Source organism: Pseudopodoces humilis, chromosome 20 (assembly GCF_049639895.1).
Source record: "Pseudopodoces humilis isolate 2021_Gansu_Grassland_sample_001 chromosome 20, ASM4963989v1, whole genome shotgun sequence".
Taxonomy (NCBI): Eukaryota; Metazoa; Chordata; class Aves; order Passeriformes; family Paridae; genus Pseudopodoces; species Pseudopodoces humilis.
In genome coordinates, this window is record NC_142219.1 from 1,416,499 (window position 1) to 1,441,128 (window position 24,630).

The 24,630-nt window shown below is 45.3% G+C and overlaps 1 protein-coding gene across 1 annotated transcript in view; it reads right to left on the reverse strand.

Moving 5' to 3' along the window:
- TMEM132B (transmembrane protein 132B) overlaps window positions 1–24,630 on the reverse strand; it is a 209,846-nt gene that overhangs the window by 9,895 nt on the left and 175,321 nt on the right. Inside the window, exon 6 of the mRNA XM_088065185.1 lies at window positions 5,113–5,318. Coding sequence (XP_087921311.1) covers window positions 5,113–5,318 — 206 coding nt within the window. The remainder of the gene's footprint in view (window positions 1–5,112; window positions 5,319–24,630) is intronic.

Here is a 24,630-nt window from a genome sequence, read left to right on the forward strand (position 1 = left end):
GCCCAGGGCAGGGGTTGGAACAAGATAATCTTTAAGGTCTCTTTCAACCCAAACCATTCTGTGATTTGATGTTTTATTCAGATCCAACGAGTTGCTGTTATATTTATTTATGTGCTTGTTTATTTCTACTTTCACTGTTTAAAACTTTGCCCCGCTGGATTGTCCAAGAGGAAATCCATTCAAAACAACTGGAGGGAATTATTTTTCAGCCCCAGCTCATAAATATGAGCTGAGGAATGACCAGAGGGAAGGATTGTTGCACAGGAGCACAGAGGGAGCACTCCTGTTCTTATTTCCAGGACCAGGATGGTGTGGGCAGCCTGTATTTACCACAACAAAAAGATGATCCGAGTCCAGTCCATTCCTTGGGGTATCTTAAATGCAAAGGCTCCATCTCAGCACAAAAACACTTAGAGATGTTTATGTACTTCTCCTCAGAAACATGTTTTCTATGGCACACAAATGTGGAGCATCACAAAAGCCTCTCCAAAGCCCAGAACGAGCAAGGCACGTTCATTGTCAGTGCAGAGGAGAGGGAGGTGTCTGAATTTTCAGTACAAGCTTGCAAATCTGCTTTGCCAGGTCTCAATTCAAGTTCTTTCTGGTTTTTTGTTTGGTTGGTTTTGGGTTTTTTGATCTGGTTTTTTTTTTTTTTTTTAAAGGATATAATGTTTCCACTTTAAAGCCACAAAATCAAGATTTAGGCAGTAAGTCAGTGTTTTGTCTCCATGCATGCAACAAAATGTTTGGGATCCAGTGAACTGCACAGTTCCCTTTAAACTCCTCATTACAGTGTTTTCAGTGAGCTTAAAATCCTTCATTAAGCAAGGAGCTCATTTTCTGCTTAAGACAGGTCCTGCTGAATATAAGCTATTGCTGCATATTGTGCTTTCTTCCCCTTGGTCATCTCTGAAAATCTCTCAAAGTTCATCTTACCCTATTTCTTGCTGCTTGGCAAACTTGCTTGGAAGGTTTGATGCTTTTCTGGAGCGAGCCAAGGTTGCCAGAATTCCATTTAATTTACATTTCACAGAGAGAGAGGCTTTGCCAGGGAGCTGAGTTAAAGCAGCAGCCTGTTCCAAGGGTGCCTGCGAGCACTGATCTCATCAGTGATCTGTCAACTCCACATTACAGACATTGTCTCTGAGCACTTGAAGTGTGTCTCTTTTCATCTGCACCCCTCTCTAAACAGGCATCACCTTCTTGGGCCAGATGCTAGTTTTCTGTTAAAAAAAACCCCAACCCTTAAGAAATCAGTTTTGCTGGGTTTGGATTTGAAATACTCATTGCAAAGAGTTATATTTAAAGAACATTTGCAACACCCCTAATTGAAAAAAAGAAATCTCTCTCAGATACAAATTACAAAGCACTAGAAGTTGATTTAGTGGAAGCTACAGAAATAAGCTGCACATAACTCCACTCACAGTTCAAGAAGAAATGTAATTTGGTGCTTTTACAGATCTTGAAAATACAGCCTACCTATTAACAAAAATCTCCAAGGCCTTTTCTCCATAGGACATTAAAGTCAATTAACTAAAGGAGCAAATTTACAGCGTGTTCCAGCTTTGTGCAAATGCTGTTACCCACAAATGGAATGGTTTCAATCCAGTGTCACTTAATTTGCCCTAAAGCACAGCTTTACTTCTGAGGGCCAGCACTCACTGAGGGTTTAGCCAAAGCAGTTTATTTTGTCCTGCTTTTAACTCAGGCCAACTTTCCTGCTTTTGTCTCCAGAACTGGGCAGGAGAGAGCTGCTCAAAGCCCAATAAACTCTGCCTGAAGTGATAACCCGTGCTGCTGGTGTTGGGAGCCTCCTGAAAACAATATCCTATCCCAGCTGCAAATATTTACTGAAATTAAATTTCCAGTTTGTTCTGGGAGACTTTAGCCATGCAATTCCTATTAATGCAAGCTGAAGCCACTCATGCCATGTAAATATGTGTGCACAGAGCTGGTGCAGGAACCTCAAGATGAAGGTAATTATTTTGCAGATGCACAAGGAATAGAAATAAATGTTCTTGTTAGACTAGCAGAGTCTGCCTGGACCTCTTCTACACTCTAATATTTGACTTTAATTTAAATATACATCCACTGTTTGCTGGGGCTGGGGGTTTGTACAGCCTGTGCTGCCTCAGACACAACTCTTCCCTGCACCAGGAGATGATTGTGGAGCTGAATTTCACCTGCCCAGGGAGGCTCTTCCTATCTGCAGCAGCACTCACCAGAGATCAAGTTCTCCACTTGATAATATTAAAGATTTCCCATATACTGCAGGCTGATCTGGTAAATTGCATTGCTGCTTTTACACTGGGGAGATAAATGGGGTTTTTTTCCAGTTTCTGGCACAAGAGCAGCCTGTCTTTTCCTTTCTGTTCTCCAACAAACTCCTGCTCTTGCAGCAGTTCAGACCAGCTAAAAACCAACACAGCTCAAACTGTGCATGGGGCATTTGTAAAAGTCTTGTAAAGACCCTGTTTTCTTCATTGCTTTGTGGAAATTATTCAAGAAGTCAGATAGGCAGAGATGTCTGTAATCACACGTATTTTACAATTACAAACATAACGGGGTTTATAGGGAGAAGCAAACATTTCACCAACAGCCACCTCTGGAAAGAACAGCTGGGATCTGGGCATATAAACTCCTCCTCAGGTCTGACACAGAGCTACATTCAGATGAAGAGCAGCTATGCTGATGCACAAACATTTCTTTTGTTAACAGCACCAATAAAAACGTTTCAAAGATCATTGTAAGCCCAGTTCTCTTTTGCCATCTGGCTCAGCCCCTCAGACACGCTGTGGCTGTGGGAATGAGGCCCTGGGGCAGCCAGAGGAGATGAAAGGAACTTTGGAGGTTGCTCAAGTGTCTCTGCACAATCCCTGTAATAATAATCCAACATTTTACCTGCTGTATATTGAGGAATAACTTTATAGCAATGTTTGGTTCCTGCTGAGAAGACAAGGAGTGGTGTGAGGACACCAGCCCTGCAGGACAGGAGGAAAGTGGAAAATTATTTTGTTTGTGGTGAGGTGAGAGAAGCCACGTTGCAGTCCTGCCATGACCAGAACACTGACACAGCTCCAGTTGATTTTTGGGCTAAGTTTAAGGTGCCTAAGCCTGTTGTCAGTGACTTTGGAAAGAGTTCTTCAGTTTCCTTCAAGGACAAATATCAAAAACCTCATGCAAATTGCTAAGATTGGCTCTTACATGAAGGTGAAGTTGAAACAACACAATGCTATGGCTTCACCTGCTGGGAAATGCTTGGATTTGGGGTTTTTACAAAGATAAAAGCACCCTGCTCACTCTCAAACCTACAGCTCCTGACTGCAGTCCAAATGTCTTGAGTGCTTCAGCTTATCACTTCAAAACTCATAAAAACTCCCCCATGTTTAGGATTTTGGGAAACACATAGGAGGTGGAGGTATAAGCAGATTAAAAAGTAAAGAGAAAAGTCATAATAATAAAAAAGAACCAAAATGAAAAGCCACTAAATCTCAGGTTAAAACCATCCAAATCTAAAAATAAAGGAAATGTAAAAACCTTATGTGCAAAGTAAATGTCAGAGTGAGCACAACTAATGCTGGCTCTGAGCTATTGATTCAGAATAGCCCTGCAAAGTTAAAAAGCCCACATGAATGGTCAATAAAACAAGAGATCATTTCTTTCCTGTTGAAACCTTTGCTGTTCACGTGGGCACGGACCTTGCAGGGGTGTCCACACTTTCCCTGCTCCATGGAAGATGCTGGCAGGATCTGTGCCAACAGCTCCAGGGCAATCCAAGCAGCAGCAAATGCTTTGCACCAAAACTCTGCAAAGCTTGCCAGCTTGCAAGCAGAGCAGACTCTCAGACCATTCCCTTTATTTCAGCTGGCCAAATAAATCAGGAGACACCGAGGGGGAAATTTCCAGCGCTGCCTGTAGCGGGTTTGAGAATGCCCACGACTGCTAAGCATGGCTCAGTGTCTGCTCCTGAAATAAACACCAGCCTAATCCTGCAGCCCTTTGCTCAGCAAAAACCCCCTGCTTTTAACAGGATCTGTGCCTCAGGGGTGGGACAGCACAGGCAGGAGGAGGGAGGTTCAGTGAAGATTTAAGCAGTCAGCTTCAATCCGTTCATTCCTCACCTAGCACAGCTCTTGCTGCCTCAAACAGCAATGCTGCCTTTGCCACTGAAGCAAACACTCTGATTTCTCATCACCTCTTCTGTCATAGCCAAAAAAATACCCACATAACCAAGAGGTCAGTCACTGCCCTTCTCTGGAGCTCATTATCTGACTGTCCTGCAAATTGGGTCCTATTCTCCTGCCCAGTTCTGTGCCCTTATGAAGTGCTGGGTAATTCTCCTCCACTGCTGTCTGGGCTCTCCAGGCCCTTCAGCAGCTGAGATGTTCTCCTGGGCACTGGAGAGCTTCAGCTGGAGTTGCCACAGTGTTCAGCACCCCCCTTGCTGCTGCCAGCAAGGCTTTTTCACCAGGTTATAAATCCCAGCTTGTGGCATGTCTTTTCCCCACTAATATTTCTCAACTTCACCTGAAATCCACCAAGAGAGCAGCGTTCCTGGAAGTTCTTAATCCTGCAAATGGTGCAAATGATGGTTATTACAAAATGGGCATTTTCAGTAGGGAATGGTGGGACCAGAGCTCAAAATCCCCACTCTCTTCCCCATCTTCTTCATGGAATCACAGAAGGTTTGGGCTGGAAGGGACCTGGACTGGCCACCTGCCCAAGACGGAGGCAGTGACACCTGGACCCTTCCTTGGCCCTGTTGTTTGTCACAGCAGACAGGATTGAGGTCTGGCAGTGCTGAATCTCTCTCTCACACACAGGGCTGTGTTACACCAACAGGAGAGGCCCAGCTCCTTTTCCTCAGCTCTGCACATGGGAATGTGTGACACAATGTCCTGAGGTTGTGTGGAATTGATTCATGCTCCAGGCAAAGCCACTGACTTTTAAGCTGTATAGATCAGGATAAAATGCAGCGATTGTTGGATGCTTTAATGAAGGCTGGGGCAGGCTGTAAAGCTAATGGCAAACAGGAGAGTTTAGATTCTGAGGAATGCTCTAAAAATGGCTGTCTAAAAGCAGTAGCCCTGGGCAGGTGTGCTGTGAACATACCTTTTGTTGGAGGTGACAGGAATCCTCCAGCCTTTGATCTGGCTGAGCTCTGTGTCAGAGATCTCAATCTGCAGCGGGAGCCTGGGAAGCCAGACCGTCACTTCCAGCTGGGTGGTAAAATGCTGGTAAGTGAAGTTAACAATCGTATCCACTTTGCTCTTCATTTCCTTGCCATTAACGAAGATGGAGTCACAGCTGTCAGAAACCTTAAAAAAATATAAAAAGAATTAGGAAATGAATAAAAGTTCCTGGGGAAGAACAAGGATGATACATCAGTCCTAAGACAACACTGCAAATGTAAGTCATGCATATTGCATTTTCAGTTTTCTAATTAGAAGCAAACAGTGATAAATGGACCCCAGGGAAAGAGTTGTGCTTTCCTCAAAGGATACTTCTCAAACTACAAAAATAATTTAATGATGTTATATAACCTGTGTGAATCTTTTATATTAGGCAAATTAAACTCTTCATGAATCAAATTCCATGTGCATCAACGTTTATGTTTACAACTTGCTTAAAGAACCAGGAAAAAATGGGGCCATATGTTAGTAAGAAAAAGTCTGACTCAGAACCATAAACCAGAATCCTTTTCCTTGAGACAAAGATCCCCTTATGGCTCATGAGCAGAAGTGCAGCTGAAGCATTATTTTTTAGAACTTCTCAGTAATTGTTTTAACAAAATGCATTCAGAGTTGCTTCGTGGCATTCCATGAAATCACTGCTAAAACAAGCTGTGTACTACAGCTCATCTTCCCTCTGGGTTCCAGGGATCTTCTGGCACAAAACCCAGGTCCTGAGCACAGATCTTATTGATATAAAACCATGATGTAGCAGCTAATTCCATCTGCATCCTGGAAGACAGGACTCTTTTTTCAGGAAGGGTTCCTGACATATTTCTATGTGTGTGTAGAGTTTTAGATTTCACAGACAAATCCACAGCAATGTATAACATTCATGTCCAGTATTTGTGTTTGTGCACATGTATAACATGAGTTCTACACCTGCACACTGCATGTTTTTGCTCTGTGTCTGGTTCTTTGAAGAGAGGGAGGTGTACAGAGCCCACGAAGAGTGGTTTCCACCGTCTGAAGCCACAGCTGGTGCCGTGTGGTTGTGTTCCTGAAATGCACTTTGTTCTCCTGTCAGGACTGCTCTGTGTCACTCGGATCCAGGGGGATCCTGCCTGAGCCCGTGTTTCAGTTCTGGTTTCCTGGAATTACTGAGATAACTCTTGTAGGCTTCAGTGGGGAATATGCTGAAACACGGGTTGAGTTCCCTCTGCAATCCTACCTCAAATCTTTTCAGATGTTAACAGGGATTAGGGGTTACCGAGCCAAGAAAAATTAGAGAAAAATCTCTGGCAGATGCTTTGTTTTGCTCAAAAAAATATGCAATATTCAGATGTGAAGTAAAAGATCCATCCTTCCATATTTACCATTTTCAAGTCAGCTTCTCAGATCCTTCTCAATGTTCTGAAACTACAGCTGCTGATTTACAAAGGGGCTAATCCAGGTGATGAGGGATGGGGCAAAGGAAACTAAGTCACTCTTCTGGAGAGAACACTCCCTCCACATAAATGCTTAATGAGCAGAAGAATATAAAAATAATAAATCTAGATAATCTGATAAAGAGCTTAAAATGGACTTCAAGCTCAGGAGTATCACAAATGATTTGGAGCAAACTTGGAATCTTTTTTTCCCTCCCTCATAATGTGTCACGAGTGTCTCTGGAAAGTTTAAGCACATTAAGCAAGCCCATTAATTGAATGAGCAGTTGAGATTCTAAACCATAAAGCTTACATCTTGGGAGTTATGTGAGAATTAATACAAGACAGAAATAATTAAGAAAACTCAAAGAGGGAGGGATAAACATCAAGGCTGGATCAGGGGAATAACTAATATCTGACAAGACAGCAGCTAATTTTTCAGATTCTCTTCTTGCTGCATCAAATGTTCTTGTCAGCAGGCAAGAAAGGTGCTAAATTAGGGAACTGAAAGAAGGACATTAATTGTAGCTATAAAAATATCAGTCTAGGCTTACAAATTCCACAGATTTTATGTCTAGACAGAGACATCCAGTCATTTATACACTGACCAAAAGGTAAGTACAAAGCAGGATATATAACCATGCTGTAGTTCACCCAGTGTTCTTGTGTAGCATTCAGGATTCACTGAAGTGTATCTTCCAGAAAATAATCCTGCCTGGATAAGAAAACTTGAAGAGAGCCACTGTTGTTTCAGTTCTCTATCTGGAATTTGAGTTTACTCTATTAAGTACAAGCATACCAGGTAATTCAAAGGAAAATCCAGCTGAATCCCATGATAAAGCAGAATAAAGCTCACATGAGGAAGCCTCTATTTCACTCCCACATATTTAATTACTGCCAGGTTTCTTTCACTAACCTCACTAGAGCTGGTGTTAGAAAGTAGACTTGGCTCATCTGAAGGAAAGGAGAACCTTGAGCATGGACAGAAAATGCCCAGCACTCCTTTTTCACCTGGGACCCCTTCAGACCTGGGACAAAGATGTGATTCCATCCTGGGAGCTGGGATTCCACGCCAGCAGCACCGTGACGCTGAAGAGGGAATGAAATCACCTCGGGCCCTGGGGACTCTGTGGCCTGCAGCAAGGTCCCCCTGCACCTTCTGTGCTTTGGAGTCTCCTCCACACCTTCCCAGGCACAGCCTGGCTGCCAGAGGGGATGGAGATGCTGCTGGGGAGGAGCTGCTCTGCTCCCATGGAACGTGCAGGGTTTGCCAAGGGCCAGCGCTGCCTGAGCAGGTGACTTCACACAGAATTCTCTGAGCTGCTGCTTTTGAGGGAACAAAGAGGGAAAAGGCTCTTAAATCTCTCCTGCAAACATTACACAGTGACAAGAATCAGCAAAAGCTTGGAATGCCACCCTCTCATGTAAAATGCAGGGAGCAAGGCTGTTTAAAGCAGACTGTCCCCATCCATTGTCAGCTGCCTGGCAGCACCAGAAAGTTCTGTTTGACACAGTTTGCAGGGGAGCAGGCCAGCCACCGTGTGCTCACATATGCAGGTCAAGAGAAAGAGGGCTGCAATTAACCTCTCTGGGCTTTGAAGCAGGTGGTTGGCTCCAAACCCCACAAGTAATTGTAAAAAAGCACAATTTGCCCTGTACAGTCTGTGAAAGCCTCCTCACTTTAGGCTAATCCAGAACAGAGGAAGGTAGCAGTTGAGGAGGAGTAATTGTGAAACCATTTGATGTTCAGGTCACAAAGGTCTCTGCACCCTTTTGGGGGAGCAGGTAAAACACAGGGGAATGTGAAGTGACAGGAAAACAACTGATGCCTGCTTGTGGCTCATCTCTGCGTGCAGGGTCTGCTCCCAAGCTCGTACCTCACCCTCAGCTTCACTGCAAGGAGCCCTCCCAGGGGACAGGACAGTCACAGTCCTCCTGGCTGTTTATTCTTCAGGAGTTTTTTGGTCATGCTGAGACCCTGCTGGGCACAACCATTTGTGTCCACACTCTCTTGTGTGGGAGAGCAAGAGGCTTCAGCAGAGACCTGGCCACAGGAGAATCCATCTCCTGTCTCAGGGCCTTCCCAGCCCACACCTCATCTCCAAGTTCATCTTTCTTCACCTTCAGGCAAACACTTGTTACTGATATTTACATACAGTTGTGTATGGACATGAATAATGAATTATAAAGGAAAACTCCTACCCAAAAGAATGAATTCTATTTAATTCAGTGCAAAGCAACAGTGACTGAGAGAATGTGTGAGACCAAGCACAGTGCAAAGCTGTCCTGTGGCATTTTTCACCTGTGAATGTTTGACACAAACCCCAAAGGGATGGTGCTAATTTTACAGCAAATTTTTTAAAAAGTGAGGCATACACCATGTGTATTAGAATTTGGTCTAACACAGAGTCTTTTCAGCTGAAAAACTCAGCCTTTGGTTATCCAGTCAGGTCCCCAGAGGATTTAAATTTGAAGTTCAAATTCACCCTTGAAAAGAGGTGCTTGCTGCCAAAAGACCCTTCACCAGTGCTTCAGAAACACTGGATTTACAAGAGGAGGTTTTTGCTCAGTGTCAAGATCTCCTGGTCTTTAAAAACAGAGTTCAATGGGATGGGCGTGCAGACTCGAGTGTTGTAACCCTGATTCCTCTCACTCATTTCTCATTCCTTGCCTGCCTGAGCACAGGAGGCAGAGCCCAGAGCAGGGCTGGCTGCAGCCCTGCACGCTCTGCACAGCTGCCCATGCAGCAGAGCTCTGGAAGCTGTTGAGGAGTGCAGGGCAGGGCAGCAGAGCACAGCCCAGCCAAAGGGTGCAGGATATAAATGCTCATTATTGTGCCTGAGGCTGCGAAGAGAACAATTGCAACAAGATTATAGAGAACGGGGTGAGAGTGAATGGCTCATTCTCATAATAATCTCACCGTGGTGATGTTGTGGTATTGCCTGAACTCTGCCTTTCCAAACTTTTCCATGGCATTGTTCCTGACATTGTTGTTACCACATTAGGAAGGACTTGCTGAGCTGTTTGCTGCTCCTCAAACCCTTTCACTGTGTGTTTACCTTCTGCCTCTTGCATCTTTTTAAATGGCTGCAGCATGGCCGGATCATACTTCTGTCTGCTTTGGGTAATCTTCTACTTTATTTTTATTGTTGCTATGTTTGCTTTAGAAATCACAGAAATCTCTGAAATCACTTCCTCAGCCTGAGGAATCTGGCCTAGGCTTTGAGTAATAGCTGGAGACAAAAAGAAGGATTATTCTTCCCATCCTTTTATTTCTGCCTCTACCCAAGAGCTGCTTACCCCCACGCCTTCCTTGGCTCCTGTCCTCTTCTGCACCTGAAGACATTGCTGCAGCCTCTCCTAGACCAGCAAGGGGCAGAAAGATGTGCCTCATGTCTTGAGACAAAACAAACAAAGGCTATTCCCAAACCCTTTTCTGATAAAAAATGCTGGGTTTATTTTAAATTCAGAATTCTGCCTGACAGCAGCCAATCTAATAAATGTCAGGCTTCTTGTTTTGGCTGCAGCTGTGTGTTATGTCATGACATGACAATTATCCAAGTGCACAGGATTCAGCCATATTCGTGTGTTGAGTGATAAAATCAAAATTTTGCATCAGATTTTGTTACCCTTTTAAAACTAAAACAAATTGGTCATTCATTGTTTGAATTCCAGCTCTGCCCAAAGATAACTGTCCTGTTTGAACTGCAGCTCTGCCCCTGCCCTGGCACCTCTGCCCGTGCCCCTCACAAACCACGCTGGACCTGGCCTGCCAGGCCTCACAAGGATCTCTTTCTCTTCCACAAGCATTTTTCCTGCACTTTTCCATGCAGATAATTCTCACAACAGTTCTGTCTCCCCCTGCCCCAGCTCTGTGCACTGGGGTCTGCAGATATTGTCTGTGAGCAATTTCAGGCAAATGGTAGATTAAGAACATACAGAATAAAGGATGGCAAATGGCATAATGCTGGAATTTAAACTAATAAAACAAGAGGTTTTATTCCCTTTTAATCTTCCACATGTGCAGAATAGTCTTGGAAGTGTCATTTTTGAAACAATTTTTTCCCGTTAATTTGTTTTTATTGGCAAATCAGTTCTCCAAGTACTGTTCTCTGAAATAGCTGCTGTAGTTTCAGATAGAAGTGTTGGCTTTAGGAATCCCCTGAGATACATTCTAAGGTTTCTTTCCTACTTAGAAACGATAGAAGAGCTTAAGTTGAGTATTCCCCATCCCATGTTCGATATGTGTTTGTTTTTCATCTTATCATTGAATAATAATGTTACCCAGGAACAGGATACAAACTGCCTGACTCACAGCAGACCAACAGCTGTGCTTACAAACAGGATTAGAATGATTTCCCCCATCCCTACCACCAGCTTTCACTGGAGAAAAGGTAAAAAATGAGACATGTCAAGGTGAGCCTGAAGCAGTTCCAGTGCTCTTCATGCTAAGTAGTCTTTAATTGCAACATCCACCAAGAATTAAATCACATCCTTTGCACTGAAACAAGAGGTGTCCTTAATCTTGCTGTTTGGGGAAACTGGGATTGAGGCAGGGAAGTTTGTCCAGCCCCCTCAGCACTGTGGTATCCTGTAAAAACAGGCTGGTCACATCATCTGTCAGCAGGAACAGGGCTGTGTTTGGCTTGGTTATTTTCAGCTACATTTGCTCTTTTCCTAATTACCCAAAGGTTAGGTCTTTAAACTGCTGAAGTCAATCCAAAGGAATCAAGTGGAGGATGATCTGTATCAGAGGCCAGCACTGGTTAGGCATTTCCCAAGCTACACAATCAAATCCCTTGGGAAGTCCAGGCCGTTTTGAAATGATCATTTTGTAATGGTCTCTTCCCAGTTTTATTGTTCTAAAGCAGTAAATCAGGAGATCCAGAACTCATATCTGGACTTTGAGTGTCTCTAAAGAGGGACAGAAGCACGGGCTGGCTTGTCCTGACAGTGAGGAGCTGGAGGAAGCACACAGCCCCAGTTTACAGCCCCCAAAATAATCCCCATGGCTGCAGTGAGCTGCAAGAACATCCCAGACACAGCCAGGAGCAGCACAGCTGTGTTTGCCACACGGGGCCTGTCCTGCAGAGCACTTCTGGCAAAGTGCAATCCGTGATTTATGCTCAGGCCTGACTCTAACAAGGAGTTGGAAGCAAGATTGAAGGGAAGATCCTTCATCCAGGAAAGCACAGATCTGGAAAAGCAGATAATTGACTGAAGTGCTGTGCGTCCAAGAGGCCAGGAGAGCTCGATGGTGTGAGCAGTGTGCAGGGGGAGCAGCAGCAATGGGCACCACAGAATTACTGCCAACTCCTTCTTCCAGCCTGGGAGCTTCTGCTCGTTTTCTCTGAGGATCAGCCTTTAACACTGCTGAGGAAGAGAAGCAGGAAATTGAGGGAGGAGGGAGATGAGCCCAGGTATAGCCTGTGATGATGTGTGTTTGAAGTTTTAGAGTGGTTTTAGCATTTAACCCCCATTGAAACGCACTGAACTAGAGGGAAGGACAGCATGGCAGACATTAACATTTGGGTTTAACAATGCAGACAATTGCTGAGGCTTAGAAAAGGTGCAGTGATCCATGAATGCACGATGAGAGTTTAAAAACCTGCTCAACGGAATGGAGTGTGCACTATTCAAAAACTGTTGATCTGTGCAAAATTATTAAACAACACTTGAGATGTGCCAGGATTCCAGTCCCAGCGCAGAGCAGCTGCTCCTGTTCTCCTCCCAGCCCCTGCAGGCCATTCCTGCTGGAGTTTGGCAGGGACACAGGTGGAGAGGGGAAGGTGATGAGGTGATGTGCACTCAGACTGCAGCTGAATTCCAGCTCAGCAACAACCACTGAGCACCCACAGCAGCACAGCCAGGGCAGAGGCTCCAGCCTCTCCTCCTTACTGATTATGGAGAGGCAATACTGAAAGCAAATGGGGAGCAGCTAAAGGGGCTGCCAAAATGTTCTCTGCTTCACGTAATCGGATCCTTGACCCATCAGCTGAGCTTTTAGTTGCAGGTTTTCCACCAAAAAAAATCAAGTTGAGGAATTCTGTTGGAATTAAAAGTCACTATTTCTGCTCTGCCCACTGGTTTCTCATCACCATGTGCAGACTGAGAAAGAGAGATCATCTGCATTAGGTGAAATGAGAGGAGACAGGAGAGGAGACCCTTGTTCAGGTACCTGGGACAGGCTGTGCTTGGTCCCCCAGGATTGTCACCTGCCCTGCAGATAAAGAAATGCTGCTCAATAGCGAGAAGAAGTGCTGGAGGTGGCTGTGCTGCTGTCGGTCTGAGCAAGGCATTCTGCAGTGGGGTGGGAAGCAGACGGGCTCTGCTGGGGTGGGTGAAAGGGAGCAGGGATGGCACTGCGAGGGGACACAGCCTGCCTTTGAAATTTCATCCAGCCCTCGCTGAAGTAAGCGAGAGACTTTCTCCTGCTTTACTGGCCCCAGACCAGGCGCTTTCAGGGCTGTGAGGACTTCACTGTCTATTGTAACACAGTGACAGCCAACTGTGACACAAGCTTGGAACAAAGACTTGTAGGCAGTGTGGTTTTGGAGGCTCAAGTTCTCTGGTGTGTCACACTTCAAGTTGTTTGGACAAACTGCAATTATCCCTTGATGGAGCAGCAGTTCCAGTGCCAGGATGCAGCAGAGCAGGTGCACATGAAGTAAGTTCAAGCTGATTTCAATCTCAGCACAGTTTGTGTTTAGGGAAAGCTTCAGGAATACTTTTTTCCCCATTCAATCACTAGTTTTGTTGATAATGAGAACACATGGAGCAGAACTCAGAGCACGATCTCCTTTCTTCCTTATCCATTTGCGATCAAAATCGCCTCAGTCCCATTCTTGCTGGGTGAGTTTCTGTTTTTCAGAGCAATCTGGCTCCTGCTCGCCTTGTCACCGTGATGCAGTGCCTCTCCTGGGCCAGCATCCTCCCCAGCCAGGCCTGCTTATCTCCAGACACACATCTTCATTCTCCCTCGGAGATAAAGCATCTCTCACCAGCACAAATTCCAAGCACACACTCTCGTCTGAGGTGGATTTGCTTAAATATTTTACCCTTTCACTCCTTGCAGATAAGGCATTACCAGCACTTGTTAGTTTATGTAAACATCCACATTCTTCATATTCATCAGCTGCTATCCCAGAAGGGCTTAAGAGCTGTTTATGTGGTGAAACCCCAGCAGATGGTACCAGCTCCTTCTTGCACCCATCTAATTGCAAACACTGAACCTGCTCTGTAAAAGCTGTTAATTAGGTGAAAATAACACATATGTTTGAGCTATAAGCTAAGGTGGGTTTTTTCCCCCCTCTCTGTTTTCCCCCAGTTGAAATGCTCACACAAATGGGGTTATAAACTGACCAATAATCTGCAGATGGGTGAGAAAAGCAAGGGGGGGCTGGGGGGAAATAGGCAGCATCAGATGTAATGTTCTTTGTAAAATTATGGGCTTTAAAAGTAATTTTAAAAAAAAAGTAAACTTAGTGTTCATGACTCATGGCTCTAATCCCTGTGACTGAAATTTAAGATCTAAGGCTCCATGAAATTAAAGAAAAAGAAACAATTACATGCATATTCATTCAATTTCATGTATTGCATATCCTTCAATTTTTCCAACAAAATTTTAACGGGGGGAAACAGTGGTTTCTAAAGACTCTGTTTGAGAAAACCCAGCAGATCAGCTGTAGCTGCTGAAGCCAAGCACCCTGGTGTGCCTGCTGGCTTCTCAGCGTTCCTGGGGAATGCAAATATTCCACAGGTGTGACAAGAGACAGCACAGAAAGCTCAAGGACACGGAGTGTGCAGAGCCCTCGTGGCCCAGGAGGGCTCAGCCTTCCCCAGCCACACCAGGGCCAGAGCTGATGCCTGAAGCTTTAGCTTTCATATTTTCCAGATTCTGTACTGGTACCTAATTCTGAACTTCATATGGAATGTCAGCAAGTTCTCCTCACAGCTCAGGCACACACAACAATCCTTTTCCAGCCCAGAACCAAGGGCACCATTGCAGCTTCAGCCCCAAAAACAGCAGAGAATTGAGGAGAGCAATCTGGGACTGCATCACCTGCAGCTGGAACTGGACAATTCACCCCAAAATGGAAATGGACCAAAAATTATAAAAAACTCCTGACCCAGGGCCCATCTTCTGTCCACCTTGGGTCCATCCTGGGTGCAGCCACAGCCAGGCTCCTGCACTGCCCAAGGTGCATCCTTGGAAGGGCTTTTAATAAATCCCCACTTTATTCCTTTAGCTCTGTCCAGCCTCTGCTCCAGGAGCCCCTCGAGGCATCAGTGCCCATCAATCCCTGTGCTGCTCCTGGATGAATCCTCCAGGAAAAGGAGCCCCAGGTGCTGCTCCTCCCACCACGGGGCAGAGCATCCCTTCCCTAGGGGTGCCATGGGGAACGTGTGCCAGCATCGACACCGTAAAGCCCCCAGGAGCAGACAGACAAGCTCTAAAGCTTGGGAGCTTAACAGTGTTAAGAGGGATGTCTTAAGTCATGAATATTTGCCACACTAATCTAGCCTTTAATCTTCTCCCAGTAACACAAGGATACACCATCCTTATCCCAAAGGATCAACAGAAAAGCAGAAAAAAATCCCCAGAAAGCTCTTAAGTACACAACAGCACACTTTTGTTTTGTAAAGAAAACTCTGGTCCTATGCCTAGACAGTGCTGCATCGACATTCATAAGTCTTCCCAGTTAGTTTTTAGTCTCTGAGCAACAAATAATTCATTAATTAGTAAAAAAGGGAAAAAGGGACTTTCAGATAGCCAACCCAGCCAAGAAAAGCAGCCCTTAAACTGCATTCATTCAGCCAAGTGCTTCAACAGAATTATTTGGAGAGAATGTCAAGAGTCTTTACCTAAAAATTACTTTTCTTCTCTGGTCTTCTGAGACTGGACTAGAGTGGACTGCCTTGTTCATCTGCTCCAGGATGGCCCAGAGGATAAGCTTTAGGAGAGGCTCCCTGGTCAGAAAAGGGCTCTGGAATTTCCCTCTGGACTGTGCCAGGACAGCACTCACAGGGAATATTCCTGGGTACCCACTCAGGGAAACAAGGGGGGCTCCTCTGGATGAGAGACTGGAAAGAAAAAGTCCCCATGTATCAAAAATACAGAAAATCTGATCTGCTCACAGCAGCAGCAGCTGCCTTTCTGTTTTGCACCTGGAGCAGGAGTGAATTGTCCCTGTGATGCAGGAAGGAACAGAGAATGGAACAGAACAAATCCTGCAGGAACAGCCCTGTTTAGGGAGAAAGGTCAGGGTGATCTCTGCTCTGCTTTCTCTGCTCTTTCTCTGTCACTGTGGCAGTAAAGCCAAACTCCAACAAGGGTGAAAGAATCACATCCCAGCCTCTGCAGAGCAGATTATCTTAATAATTACAAACAATTATTTATAATTACGTATATTTATAATTATAAATGTAATTATACAGACGTAATTACAAATGCCTGGTGCAAGTGTAATACAAATGTTTGGCTACTGCAGCACTAGCAGTGAATGAGCTGCCCTGAAATGGGAACGTTCTGTCACTGCTGTGCACTGATCTGTGTCCCCATCCTAAAGCCCTGCAGGAGTGAGGGGATTCTGACATCCCCTAACACCTCCCACCTTTATTTCCCCTTGCAGGGACAATTCACTCCTGCTCCAGGTGCAAAACAGAAAGGCAGCTGCTGCTGCTGTGAGCAGATCAGATTTTCCATATTTTTGATACATGGGGGCTTTTTCTTTCCAGTCTTTCATCCAGAGGAGCCCCCCCTTGTTTCCCTGAGTGGGTACCCAGACTCTGACATCCCCTAACACCTCCCACCTTTATTTCCCCTTGCAGTGACAGGCTGGAGCTGTGGTGCTGACCTTGAGGTGTTGGGGACATGGCCTTGCCAAGGGTGGCATCTCTCCCTGCACACTGCTGCCCAAATCCATCGATCCACGCCCGCCTCCAGTCACTGAGGGGTGTTCACGATCCTCTGGAGGTTCTCTGCCAGTCATCCCAGTGGATTTTACAACAGAATTCACTGGCACAATCCTTCTTTTTCCCAAGAAGGGAGCAGAGCCTGTCAAACCCCTCAGCAGGAGAGCTGAGGACACGTCGTGGGGGCTCAAGGGGACACGTGCGGCCTCTGGGCAGGTGGCCCCAAACTGGCAGCATGGGGGTACCAGGTCCAAAACTCCCAAAATCACAGCAAAATTCCCAAAATCACAGCAAAATTCCCAAAATCACAGCAAAAATATTCTGCTGGGGGCTGAGACCTCATGGCTATGAGGGCCTGCAGAAAACAAGACACTTTTGAGGAGAACTTTTAAAACAGCCTAATCACAGTGAGAACAAATGTTAAAATGCCACATTCTGGATGACACAAAATTTGCCTTTTTTTTCCACAGAGCTCTTCAGAAACCACAACTCATTGAAATCAATACTTTGCTATTGACTTTCACTTAAAGACACAGATTGAATTATCAGAAAATTCAGTGCAGAGCTACCTGGCTCCTCCACCGTGCTCTTCAGTGGATCATTTTTAATCCAAAGCCTGTATGACACAGGCAGACTGGGCTTCTCTCTCATCCAATAACACTCTGTTAAAATCCATTTACAAGCGAGTTGGCCTCCCTATCTGTCAGTCTTTCTGCCATGGACTTGTATGAACCCTGTCCAAATGCCAAGACAGATCTGTAAAGTTCTTGAGTTTCCCCCTCGAATCTGGGCAAAAACAAGCGTGCCAAGCCATGCATGAAAGGTAAGTGACAAACTGCAGAGTGCTGCCATAAGTTTTCTGTTGTACTTTAGGGTTTTTCTCTTTTTGTTTGTTTTTCAACATCTTCCCTTAGGGCTGTGTGGATGCAGAAAAGCCACAGTGAAAGAAGAGAAAAACATGGCAAGAGTGGGAAAAGGTTTCTACCTTCTATTCATCACAAGAGAAGTTTATGTAAAAGTTACGTGTGACATAAAAATATATCCCTAGAATCACAGAAAACCTGTACATCTGACATTTTTACTAGAAATTATGAGTTCTCTTCTCTAACCAGAAAACTTACAGGTGCCACACAAATAGAAAATACTTCCAGGTTGTGTCTGGAAAGGAAATTATGTCATTAAAAATGGTGCTTTGTTAAAAATCCCTAGGAGAACAGATAGGAAAAGTTTGTGTTAAAAATACCCAGAAGAAGAGGCAGGGAGAGCAAAATGAAAACAAAGTAGGCAGAACACAGAGCAGGCTGAGAGCAGCAGAGAATGCACCTGAATGAGCTGGTCAGCCTGGGCTCGGGTAAAAATGCAATTTCCACGTGCTGCAGGCTCAGGTCCATTAGCCCAAGGTGAATTCTTTGCTGTGGTTTCCACCCCTGCTGGTTAAAGCAGCAGAGGCTTTGTGTGAATTTTAGTCACGCTGGCAGGCCCAAGAGGGCTTGCTCAGAGGGACAAGATCAGAGAGCAACCACAAGGTGCAATCCAGGTGTGAACATTCATGCACAGATACAGAAATTACTTTCCCGTGAAACCCTAGGTCTCTTACTTTCATCTCCTTGCTAGAGCTACAAAAGAACAAGTTAATGCGAAGAGCAGATTTAATTTCTTAATTAATGCACAATTTTTCTTTGTTCTGCTGTTCTCTGGAGACACTTCCACCCCCATCCATACAAACCAAACAGAGACAATGCAAACCTCTGCTGTGACTGTCACATTTCTGCCCAAGCAGAACACAAGTCCTGGGCAACATTTGCATCCCAGGCATCCCTACTGCAGGTGCTTCACTGTGCTTTTATACTCTGTGCAATCAGCACTGAAGGCTGAATAGATTTTGCCTTTATTTTCTAGAAGAAACTCATGCTCCCTGTCTTCTTTTAAGTTTTTTCTTAATAGTGGCTTCTCAGCTGACATCACGTGGATTTTTTTCCCCGTGTTTGTGCTGCAGGTGCACTTTGGAGCCTGTGGTAGGACAGTTTTCATCTCCTCCTCTGCAGCTTCACTCCTATTTTGTCCTGAAATCTTCAAATAGTTCCTTGCCTTGATCTCCCACTTCTGTGGCAAAGGAGGGTCTGGTGAAGTTTTGTTTGGGAATTTAACCACACTGGCTGCCAAACCCATACATTTTTCTCTGTCCATTCGCCTTATTCTGAGCTCATTTCATATTGTCACCAGGATTTCAAGGAGGGCTCATTCCATAAGGAAATCCTCTCTGCCTGCAGTAGTCTCATCTTTATGGCACAACAGCCCCTGCAGCAGGCGGCTCTGAAGTCAGTTTGTGGTGACCAAAGCTGTCAGCTCTCAGAAATAACTCCATTCAAGTCTGCTTTTATGGCAGTCAGAGATTATTCCACTTGACACAGGACCCTTCTTTGTGGCAGTGAGATGTTTGCTTTGCCTCTTGCCCAACACTGCAGCCCCTGCAGCTGCTGAAGGTCTCCAGCCCTCGGTGAGCTCGTGCTCATCTGCACATACTGATCAGCCCTTCTCATGCAGAAGGGTTCTGCCTTCCACAGCCCACCCCACTGCATTTCATCTCTAGCCACACACTCAGCTCCAAGGGGATGATGCAGGAATTATTTTATTCAGAGCAGAATAACCAAAACTCATTCTGTGCTCCCACACTGCTGGAAAACACCCTGGCACTGTGAGGGTGCATCTCCCACAGCTGGCAGCACCTGCAAGGAGCTTCCAGGAGCCACAGAAAGGATCTTCTGCAAAGGATCTGTTTCTCACGAGGTCAAACAGCCACACACTTGTGGCAGGTTGTACTCTTGGCATCTCCTGCTCCTGGAGAGCAGCACACACACGGTGCCTGCAGCTACAGGGCTGAGGAAAGGCTGCACTGACATTCTAGGAAGGTATGAGCTGCTCCAGTAAAATTCCTGCTTTACAGGATACCTCCTGTTTTCCTTATTTCTCTTCTTGCCTGTCAGTCTCATCTCAGCCTTCTTTATTTAGAATCACCTTCATTTTCAAGTACCTTGAGCTTGCTGCAGCTCCTCCTGAACTCCCAGTGACAGACAGAAGAGGAATTATGTGAAAGACAGGCAGCAGCAGCCCCTTCAGGACCTCTTCAGTCTCACCAAACAAAATCCCTGACTCACACAAGGTCAGCAGCCTTCCCCAAGGAGCCACACTCCTGTACAAAACCATCTGTGCATTCCTCAAATGGGCCAAAGCTGGAGGCATCTTCTTATAAGAATTAAGGGGATCAAAGTTGGCAATAATATCTTTTTCCTCGGCAGAACTGGTTACACAAGATGAAAATATCAATAATAACATAAGGCAATGAGACAAGCCACGCTGTCAAGTTTGTGAGGAACAGAAGGTCTTAGCAAATGGCTGTCTGTGAGACTTCAAACTCACCAGCAGCACTGCAAACAACAAACAAGCTGGGACTTAACAATTCCAGTGGCATGGTGTCCACAGCCAGAAGAACATCCCCACTCTGCTGGCTCTGGGTTTGCTCAGGGTCTCTCTGGTGCTGCATTTCCCCAGCTGCCCATGGAAATGGGATCAGGCCCAGCTGCAGCCCGGGGTTTCTCTCATGAAGAGCCCAGAAGCCGTCCCTGGAGCAGGGCAGGAGCAGGGGGACAGCAGGATGGCTGTAAGGAGACACAGCCCTGCTCTAAGGATACAGGAATTGCTGTTTCCCTCCTACCCTTTCTTTCCTTCAGTGTCACTTTGCCCCTGCTTTTTGTCCTCAGATCCTCATCTTCATTTAGTAATTTTGAAAACATTTGCTTGGCATTTATAGTGCACAAAGTGTGCTTAAAAACAGCAATGAAGCATTTACTCCGAGGAAGGATTTTCTCATTTCACTCCGCTAATCCCTCATGCTAAACTCACTGCAGGTTGGGGAAATCTAAAAGTCTCCAGCTTCCGTGTGGCAGGAACTATTTAAGTCTGCAGATTTCCAGTATGGGTGTTCTGAAATCCTTTATATGTGGGGTGGCAATAAAAGATGTGAAGAGAAAATCTCCCCTGGCAACATGTACTCTTGAAAGGCCCTTTCAAAGCAAACATCCCAGCAGTAAGAAATACTTCAGCGCGTTCCCATCTTCCCCCTCCTTCCCTCTCCGCCTCCCCAGCCTGTGCTCTTTGCATTGGAATAATAAATTTCTTTGTGCCCCATCTTCCAGAAGTGTTTCACATCACCTCTGTGCACTGGGCTGGGGAAGACCTCGCAATCTCAGGTTATTTTCTCTCACACAGCGCTGCGAGTGTTTCATGTTTCTTTGCAGCCAAGTGTTATCAGCTGGCCGTGTCACGTTCAGTTTTGGGGGGGAAAGTTGATTGTATTCTGAAATACTGATTGCATCAAATGGCAACTAGACTGTGAGACAGTAATCATGCTGAGCTCAGGCGATTAAAAACTCACTTGGAAAATTGGTGCTTGCTGAGCCTTTATGGAAAGAAATGAATTAAGAAGGGAAACAATAAGGAAGGGCATACATTAATTTGGCTCTGCAGTGCATAATGCTGATTGTAAGAGATCTAAGGAAGAGCTGAGTGTCTTAAGGAATTCCTCTTATATTTTCAGAAGGAAACCTGAGAGCCACTGGAGAGGGACTGCAAATTAAATCCTCACAGCAATCTCAGAAGCAGCAATTGGGAAAGAGCCCATAAATAAACGATATAAATAGGAGCCAGCATTTCCTGCTAGGAACTTCTCTTTTGTGACAATGCCTCTCACACAAAGGAGTCCTGGTGCTGGCAGGGAATCTCCAGCCCCACTCCCTGGCTGCTGCTGCAGGTGCTGGGTGTTTGCACCAGGACTGAGGTGAATATTCTGTATTGCAGGAGAGCTGCAGGGTGGGCACTGTGTGCTGCACTGGCACGCAGGGCTCAGCACACTGCGGGCACTGCGGCGATAATCCGTGCAAATAAACAGCCAGACCTGTGCCAACAAGGCAATGTTCACTTCCCAGCCTCCTCCTGACACCTGCACCACTCCAGCTCTCTGCTCATTATTCCCCTGCCTCACAAGGGACTTTGGGCCAGGTGCTGGAGGGAGATTTCACCCTGCAGCCCCGCAGGCTCCGTACCCTCACCTGTGGCCTCGGATACATCGGTGCCTTTTGCCTCCCCCTTTGCTGCCTGACTCTGGTCCTGTACCACATGTTTGCTTTGGAATCTGAACAACCATATTTGTGAGTGAAATCAAGATTTTGCTGTTCTGTTGTGAATGGAGCCGTGCCACATGTGAGCTCAGAGTGCTGATCAGCTGTCTGGAACAGCAAGGTGGCTGAGGCTGCTGCTGGTTTCCAGGGCCTGGGCTCCAGGAGATGGCACTGCCCCAAGGCTGGGAGCTGACTGCTTTAACACAAACACCACACATATTTATTCTAGAATCATGGAGCACTTCCAGGGCTTTTCCTCAGGAGAAATTCATCAAAGGAGTAAAACTCAACAACTTAATATTAACCAAAAGTCATTCATTTTCACAGTGGAAAGCTGCTTAATTCCCCAGCCAAGCGTCACAGAATTCCAAATCTGCCCCTCAACTTCTGGTTGAACAGATGCAAACTTTAAAGTTTAATCACTGCTTAACACTTCTGATATTTGTGAAGATATACCTGGACCATTCTCCAATAGCCTGGCTCGACTCACAAAAGCAACTCCAGCAATTCAAGAGGTCTTAGATGTGGGAGTAAATGTCTTGGTACAGTGCCATGAGTATAAATCAGACCTTAATAATTGACAACACAAAACAAAATGCTAAATCCTGACACTTAGTTAACCACTGAAGCCACTGCTCTGACTGAAGCTGAGGGAGCCTCTCCCAGGAGTGTGGAATTAATTGGGAGAAGAGAAAAACCACACCCCAATGCAACTCTTCCATACTTCAGGTAAATGGAAAAAGAAATCCATTTATAACTTCACTTTGTTCTTCATCCTCATTTAATGAGTTGTCTGATTCATTAATCCAGCATTAAGTACTATTCTTTAAGGCTGGGTTTCCCCACTCCCCTCAGAATCCCAGATACAGCCCAACCCAACCTTTGTGTTAATTCTCCTCCTGTTCCTTATCCTGTGAACACCAAACCAGTTTTCACTCTGAATTCCAGTTCCATATAATGAGAATGCAAAAATACAAATAATTAAAAACCTAGCTAGAAAAAGCCTGTCTTTGCCCACAGAGGAGAAAGGGAGCTGGTTACTGTCAACAGTAGGTGCTGCTTCTGTCAAATAAATTAACTGTACTTCAAACTGATGGAGCCATGTCAGCCTCTCCTCATCTCCAGCTCCAAATCCGTATCTCGAGGGAGTGCATCTCAGAACACGTTACTAAAACACAGGTGTGGGTGAGCTAAACCACAAAAATAAACACCCAAGCTGCCTTCAGAACCCACCTGTGACCCACAGAGCGGGGGGAACACAAAGCTTTGGCTGCTGCCAGTTCAAATCACTGCTGAGCTGCCTCAGGGTTGCAGTCAGGTAGAGATATTATAAAAGAAAGGTCGTATAAAATATGGTTTGGGCCCTGCTGCTGTAGCTAAACTAGCAGCTAGCACGTAAGTTCCCATGTGACAAAATCAGAGGAATGAGAATCAGTTTGGATAACAATCCATTTTTGTACAGAAAAATAGGCTGCACCTGTAATAACAAAAGATCTGTCCCATGAGAATCCATGAAGAAAATATGTAAACTAACCAAAAATAGAGATTTGAGGGATATACACACAGGCTATTTACCAGTGAGTAAATGGAGTTTCAGTGTATTGTTAGCTAATTAGATTTATCACGGTGCCTTCTGATATTTCCTATAAATACGAGCTTTGTGAGTAAAGAATTGGCTTTTCTGCATGAAGGGATGGAGTTTTCTTGTTCCTACTGTGACACTTCAGCACGGGGTCTCTGGAAATGAGGGTACCTGCAGTGGGACCAGCGCTGGCTGTGCATTTTCACCTCCGTGGCTGCTCCCCCAGCCCTGCTCCGGCTCAGGAGGGGATGCTGTGATGCTGTGGCACCCATGTGCTCCCAGCCCCACTTTCCTCAGAGAAAGGCTTTACTCTCCTGGCAGAGCTGACAGCTGATGGCTGCTTTCACTTCCACACCAGCAAATCCTGCCCTCTGTGACACCCCTGTCACTCCGTGCCCGAGAGCACAGCCTGGCCCCGGGATTTGGGTGACAACGGGAACCTGAGTTAATTTGCCCAGCTGGAATGATGGTTCAAGAGGTGTAAAAGCCTCGGAATCCTGAGGTTCACATAGCTGCAATTGGAATATTTAAATGGCCAGCTAGGATAACATTCACAAAGCAGAGTTTATGTCCTACGGAATCTGGAGAAAAAGCCTGTAGAAGTTTGTCATTTTTTCCCAACAACAGCTATTTATTGCTGCCTTTGTTGAGCCTGGACTGAGTTATTTATTTACTCTGTGCATTTCTTAGTATAAAATATTCAGAGTTTATCCTAAGCAATGCCGTGGTTTGGGTAATGATTGTTTCCCAGGACTGGGATCCGTGCCCTTTGCATTTCTGCTCTCAGAGCAGCCAAATGCTAAGCCATAGAATTGTTTTCTTCCTCTGAAGTAGCAGCTGGTGCCTTGGAAGACACCATAAGCATCTCTGCCGAAATCTGTGTAATTGCACATGTCGGTGTGGTCTGTTCTGAACGAATCCTTCTCCCAGACAAAACACTGTTTTCTCAAGCTGGCTTTGAAGACTGTGTATGTTCAGAAATAGCTTCAGGAAAGCACACACATATATTTTGCTATAAACTGTGTACAACGTGTGCTGTATACAGAATATTAATTCCTCAATATGTGATTTTGTGCGACTGCCTCGCTGCCATCGTTATTGCTATACATGGAGCTGGTTTGTGTGCAAATATAACTCTAAACACAAAGTTTTAGCTTGGCACAATCCTAAAACAATATAGATTTCCACCTGTTGCTGTGTAACAAGAGTGTTTTAAGCTAAATCTTTAATATGCAGTAAGTGGCTGTGGTCCTCTGTTCTGATCATACTTTGTCAAGCTAGAAAACTAATTAGCAGAATCTGGTGACCTGGATGTCAGAACCTCTGATATTTCAATAAAGAGCAAAATCCTTAATTCAACA